General features: G+C 31.5%; 1 protein-coding gene across 1 annotated transcript; it reads left to right on the forward strand.

Moving 5' to 3' along the window:
* The first annotated feature begins 2,047 nt into the window (after positions 1 to 2,047).
* Positions 2,048 to 2,527, forward strand: LOC107476602 (auxin-induced protein 15A-like). Its single transcript, XM_016096441.3, has one exon. It carries the CDS (start codon positions 2,117 to 2,119, stop codon positions 2,381 to 2,383), a length of 267 nt encoding a protein of 88 aa, XP_015951927.1. The 5' UTR covers positions 2,048 to 2,116; the 3' UTR covers positions 2,384 to 2,527.
* The last annotated feature ends 4,625 nt before the right edge of the window (positions 2,528 to 7,152 follow it).

Raw genomic sequence — 7,152 nt, forward strand, 5'->3', positions numbered from 1 at the left:
TAAATGCCCTTGTCTCCTAATAGGTCCCATTTCATAGCCTTCCTCCACAGCCAACCATTCAATTACCAATTTTATAACATATCCTTCATCTATATATATGTTCATGGCTGCAAGCATTTGGCAACAACACAAGTCATTCACATCCTAAAGCATAAGAAACTCAAATATTTGCATCTTATTTACAAGTCATTTGAAAAACTAGTCTTTCTTCAACACATACAAAAATGGGTTTTCGTTTATCCGGTATCGTAAGAAAGGCATCATTTACTTCATCTTCAAAAGCTATGGAAGTGCCAAAGGGTTATCTTGTAATTTACGTTGGAGATAAAATGAAGCGGTTTGTGATCCCTATATCATATTTGAACCAGCCTTCATTTCAAGACTTGCTAAGTCAAGCTGAGGAAGAATTTGGATATGATCATCCAATGGGTGGTCTCACAATTCCTTGTGAAGAAAATATGTTCTTAGATATCACTTCTCGCTTGAGTTGATGCTAGCACCATCAAGATTAAGCTGACTTAGAAATAGATTACTTAACACAATTTTTTGTAGCAATTTCTTACCCTGAGAAACATTTTCTCCATTTTCTGTATCCTACTATGAAACTCAATGAGAATTTTATGCACATAAACAAATGTTTCCTATTTTCTCCTTAAATCTGAATGTACTGTTAAGTTCAAAGGCAATAATAAGGTGAAAGTGCGGTTCATAAAATCAATTTTCATGATGTGGTTTACAATAAAAGAAAAGGAAAGCAGCAGATAACTTTCATGATTTAATAATGATGATGCTATACTCCTAAGTAAAAAAGTTATTATAAGAAAATCAGTAACTAAGTATGAATTTGCATAATATTAGTTTTAATAATGAGAACGTTTTTGGTCAGTTCAATTATCCAATTATCACTATAGGATGATTAAACAGCTTCAAGAATCAGTCCCTGTATTTGCCATGTCCCACTTTGCTTTTATCTGTCTTTGAAATCTCTGTGGACCCTTCCCTGTTTGTACATAGTGGTCACTAAAATGTGGCCTCTGAAATTACAATTGAGATTGAAACACTAATCCAGTTGTATTCCATAATGTGATGTTAACATTGTATTATGAGTTACATTTGTTTGCTGCTATCAACTAATGACCCCATTTCTTCATGTGACTGAGGCCCCATTTTTTCTATGACAGATGATTCCTCAATTTTGAGTCACGCAGCATCCTCACATGAACATGTTATTTGGTTTGAGGGCCACAACAAAATTATATGCAAGTGACTGGTTCCTCACTAATCCATATTCACCACAAAAGCATCTGAAGATATCTTAATCCACTTATTCATTGCTATATTTCCTTCTTTCCAATAATGTCAGTTTAACAAATCAAATAAACTTTATATCCAAAATAACCAAATAGACGAAGGGCCAGTGACTTGTATAACAGCTGTCATGAGTATGAAGCTAAAACCATTATCAAACTTTCCACTTTTGGTCTTTCTTGGTATGATACAATGGTTCTTACAAAAATTCAGAATAATAAAAAGGAATCTAACTGTTGTATGATCTTTATCCAAGAAAAAGGAAGGAATTCAATGCATGTATAAGTTTAAATCCATAGCCTGATTTGAGCATACTGTATTTTATGTTGGTTCTCTTTGTAACACTATTTTTCATAGTCAATCCTGTATAAGTTGGCACTTGGCACCTCACAGATGCATGTCAACATCAATGTCAATCTAAGAGAACGTGTGATGTCTAAAGCATATCTACCAATAGATTATGTATGGTTTGATGCATGGAAATATTTTTGGTGTCACCTATGCTATGCATATGTCTTTGCTTTCAAGAGGGTAATTTGTTAGCCACTGTATTAGAAAGTGGGGTATGCAATCCTTTTCAACTTAGCAAATCCATAGAAACACCTCCAAGACAAGGCCATGTGATCCCTTATCACTCATCAAAAATAATTTCAGTTGGAAATTGATTTGAAGGTTCCTACTTCCCTTAGCATCTATATATACCAAATTTCTTGAGATTCTAAAGCAACACAAGTCATTTGCATCCTCAAGTATCCTAACTCAAATACTTATTTCTCATACAAGTTCTTTGAAAAAACCACTATACAACATGGGTTTCCGCATTCCAAGTATTAAAAGGGCAGCAAAAACAATTTCCAAGGGGACTGATGTACCAAAAGGCTACCTTGCCGTCTATGTTGGAGACAACATGAGGCGGTTCGTGATTCCGATATCACACTTGAACCAACCTTTATTTCAAGAATTGTTGAGTCAAGTTGGAGAAGAATATGGATATGATCATCCAATGGGTGGTCTCACAATTCCGTGCAGTGAGGATGAGTTTCTAAACATCGATTCTCGTTTGAATGGGATGTAGATCATGCTATTAGGATGTAGATAAATTAGTTGAGAGACATATTTGTACAGAAGGCACTTCATTCTTTTTCTTATGGACACTTTTCATTTTGCTTTCATTCCTATGGAATTGTAAAAAGGATTTTCTGAATGAGAAAGTAGTTATAGCAAGATAGTTTTGCAACTTAAAACACTTGTTGCTATTGTTATATCTTAATTCCCTAATGAACTAACTCGTTCAAATGAGATACTGAACAAGTGAATATAGATGATCAGTCTAACAAAATGAATGGTTCTTGCAAAAATTAAGTTCCAAAGGGAAATTTATTATATATCTGTTTTAGCGAATGCTAGTATGCTCTCCTCCCTTCCTCTCTTTCTGAATGTAGTGTTATCTTCTAATTAAAATAATTCACTCCTAGGCTCTAATTTGTTTTATGGGAATTGATAATGATTATAACAGGCTAGCAAGTAATGGTTATTCACCCACATTTGTATCATGAAATTCTTTGAAATAATTAGAAGACAGAGGAAGAATCTTTCCATTCCTAATGATGAGACCATTTGCTTTCTCTCTCTTATCTTCTATTTCTTTTTTTGCGTTAGTTTTCTCAGGGCATTCAACAGTTTGGATATGATCATCTTAAGGGAGGTCTGAACAATTCCTTGCAGTGAAGAAGTATTCCATCAACTCACATCTCCCTCGAGTTGAGACTGATGAAGAATCTCAGACTCTCTGAGACTAATTGACATAGATTAGCATACATGTGTCATTATAGATTTGTATAGAGATTTTGAATGACAAATTCAAAGTGTGTGTACTGTTTTTTTTTTCTTTTTCTTTTTTTTTTTGGTATAAACAAATGGACAATGAAATCAATCACTCAATTGTTTTTTGTTTATCTATAACATCTTTTAATTATCTCGAAGCAATTAGCAGCCTATATATGCAAATTTACTTACATGAGAAAAACCAGATTTGGCTGTTCTAATAAATTTCAAGCATGAGCAGAACGCACCAGAAAGAAAACTCTATTTTGGAACCAAGAGATCCTTCACCATTTCAACTTCATATAGTCAACTATAGCATCAAACTTCAATATTTTAGAAGAAAAAATAGCAAATGACATCTTTTTGCAACATAAGCGTCAAGCATAACCATCCTATCCGATAAACATAACGGATTTTATCGAGTCATAAAGACTAAGATCCTTCATCATAATTCAATTTCGTATCACCACAATTTGATTTTGCGATCATATATAGGTCAAACATATTACTCTTCAACACATTTCATTTTTCTAGGCTCACAAGAATAGTGAACATTGTCCCACAAAATTTTACCATCAACAAATCATTACACAGCTTTTCTCAAAGGACAAAATTTTAATTTGATCCAATAGTAAGTGAACAAAAAAAATAAATCATCACAAAAGACTTGAAATGACTCTGCAAACTAAGTGTGTGTTAAGTTGTCATGCTATAAAAGTCCATCACAAATTGATAATGAATTCAATCACTCAATTTTTTTCTGATAACATCTTTCAATTCTTGAGCAGCAGCTTATATATGCGAAGTTACTTGTAGTGAGAAAAGCCAGATTTCACTGTTCAATGTTCTAATAAATCTCAAAACATGAACAATAACACATAAGAGAAAGAAAACTCTATTTTGGAGCAAAGAAATCCCTCAACACATTTCAACCACATTGGAGCCAAACGATCCGTCGCCATATTTCAGAGTCACAAGGTCAATTATACCATCAAACTTCAATATTCATAGGTCCAAAAAGTCAAATAACATCATTTCGCAACATAAGGGTCAAGCATATCATCATATCCGATTTTTTCAAGTCACAGTTATCCTTCTTCACAATTCAATTTCGTAGAGCCACACATCATTGTATCCGATTTTATCGGGTCATAGGGCCTAAGATCCTTCATCACAATCCAATTTTGCAGAGCCACATATATCATCATTACAATTTTATCGAGTCATAGGGACTAATCCTTCGTCACAAAGTCACAATCCATAAGGCCACATATGTCATTACATTTCAATATGATTGGACAGAAAAAGCCAACTAAATAACCCTTCAACACTTTTCAATTTTCTAGGATCATAAGCATCATGAGCATTATTGCACAATTTTACCATCAACAAATCATTACACAACTTTTTCAAGGAAAAAAATCTTATTTGATCCACATAGTAAAAAAATTCATCACAAAAGAATTGAAATAATTCTGCAACAAATTTTTTTCCCAAATGGCTCAAGCATACAAGGTGCAAGGTAGAATTGAAATAAATTCAAACTCCAGAGTCCCATTCAAATCATAAAAAATGGAAGAGAAAATTGGCATTGCAGAACTTCCAAATACAAATGGCAAAACTCAGTTGCCCGTAATTCAATAACAGAAAAATAGTTGGGGAAATAAAGAAAAACAAACCTTTCCAAAACCAACTCATCCCAAGATAATAAAAAGATAGCACCAATAATCGAAAGCAAACCTTTTTTCTTTTTTTTCTTTTTTAAGAGCAACGATTTTGCACACAATATTTTGTAAAACCCTAATCAAGTATATTATCGCACATTTCAGTTTTCAAGGGTCACAAGAATCATGAAAATGATCGCACAATTTTACCATCAACAAATCATTACACTACTTTTTCAAGGGACAACATCTTATTTGATCCACATAGTAAAAACAATTCATTGCAAAAGAATTGAAACAATTCTACAACAAATTTTTTTCCCAAACGGCTCAAACATACATTGTGCAAGGTAGAATTGAAATAAATTCAAAGTCCAGAGTCGCATCCAAATCATAAAAAGAAGAGAGAAAAAACAGGCATCCCAGAACTATCAAATGACAAACCTCAATTGACCGTAATTCAATAGCAGAAAAATAGAAAAACCAACTTTTCCAAAACCAATTCATTCCCACGATAATCAAAAACTAACATCACAGTAAAAAAGCAAACCCTTTTTCTTTTCTCGGACTTGAATATATTCCATAACAGCAATGATTTGCACAAAAGAAAAGCCATCTTTACAATGGACCCCGACGTTAAGCAGCAAAATGCAAAAGATTTGAACAGAAAAACATCTTTATAAAGAGAACCAACAAAAGAAAAAGGGGGAGGGGGGTCCATCCCCATTACCGAAATGTGCAGATAATAGAGTTTCTTCTCCCACCATTGTTGATTCATATGTTCTTTAAAACCCTAATCAAGCAGATTTTGCAAAAGCACCAATTCCCCTCGTATTCACAGTTGAAAATTTGTTGAACCGAGCCTCCGGATTCACCCACAGTAGAGCGTTGATCCCATTATTCAAAGTAATAGCAGAGAAAGAAAGAACCCAACAATGGAGAAAGAAGAAGGGAAAATAAAGAACAATAATACCACAGAAAACCAAATTTAAGAGGAACAAGAACCGCTTACCGAGAAATCACAACCAGCGTAGAAAATGTTGAACTGAGAGTTTCGCATTCTTATATAGGTTGCCAATGGCGGTGTTTCACGCTTAATGGACCCTTTTTGCATGTGTGTAGACATTTAATAATTATAATTATAATTTTTTAATTCTGTGTAATCTTTTTTTTTTCTTTTGTCGGTCAATGACTAGTTGACTTGTTTATTTATATATGTAATTAACACCGGAACGTCTTTCCCTTTTTTTTATTTCTTTTGGAGTGGAGTTATTCACTATCAAAAATAATTAATTTACAAAGTAATATCGATAAAGTGTTTGTTTAGGTGCCATTAAATCGATAAAAAATATTTTATTTTTAGTTTTTAGTATTTGGTAAATTTCTAATAGTAAAAATAAAAATATTAGAAAAATATCTTTTATGAAAAATTATAATTTATATCTTTTTTAAAATATCATTTTTTAAGAAAAAAGATATTTTTCACATCATAAATAAATAAAAAAATATTTTTATCTTATTTTATCCAAACATAATTAATAAATAAAAATATCTCTTTATATGAAATATACAAACATAAAATCACTTTTATTTTTATAAAAGATCTTTTAAAAAAATACTATTTAAAAAATATCATTTAAAAAAAATTTAGAATAACACTCACACAAGCCCAAAGTGGTAAAATGAAGAGTTAATTACTTTTATATTAAGATGGAGCATATATTTTATAAAAGTTACAAAATCAATAATGAGTAATTCTTTATTTTACCACTTTACTAATTTTTCTATTTCTTATTTTAGAAGATTCAAAGTGGCATGTATTTTTAAAAGGCTTATTTCTGAATTTTTGGATTCTTCCCTGGAAAAAAAAAGAGTGAAAATTAGTTTGAATCGTATTTTTTAGAACATTGTCTTAAAATATCCCTAAAGTTAAATCGAACAACATTGAAAATACTCTAAACATTAAGACCGTGTATACCCTAATTAACTGATACATTAAGAGTTTCTTTCGTTTAAATGCCAAATGACAATGATAATCACCGTGAAAACTAGTCTTTTTAATTTCACGTTTTGTAAGTACTAGTAATAGTTGATAGGGTATTTTTACAATGTGATCTTCTATATAGATGAGATAAGATTCTAGCTGGTATTTATATAAGGAAAAGTATAAGGAACCAAAAGCTTATCAGCCAAAAACTAAACAAAACTATATTAATTTATATCAATAATTAATTAATTTTAAATTTTTTAAATTCAAAATTTAAAAAATTTTAAATTGATTAAGTAAACCTAATTAAAACCTATAAAAACCTTCCTCTTTTTTCTCACATTAATCTATCCACTTCTAACAATCACA

The sequence above is a fragment of the Arachis duranensis genome, chromosome 3, assembly GCF_000817695.3.
Source record: "Arachis duranensis cultivar V14167 chromosome 3, aradu.V14167.gnm2.J7QH, whole genome shotgun sequence".
NCBI classification, from domain to species: Eukaryota; Viridiplantae; Streptophyta; class Magnoliopsida; order Fabales; family Fabaceae; genus Arachis; species Arachis duranensis.

Bases quoted from the DNA above. Each gene is read 5' to 3' on its own strand.
- LOC107476602 (XM_016096441.3), top strand. From the start codon at position 2,117: ATGGGTTTCCGCATTCCAAGTATTAAAAGGGCAGCAAAAACAATTTCC.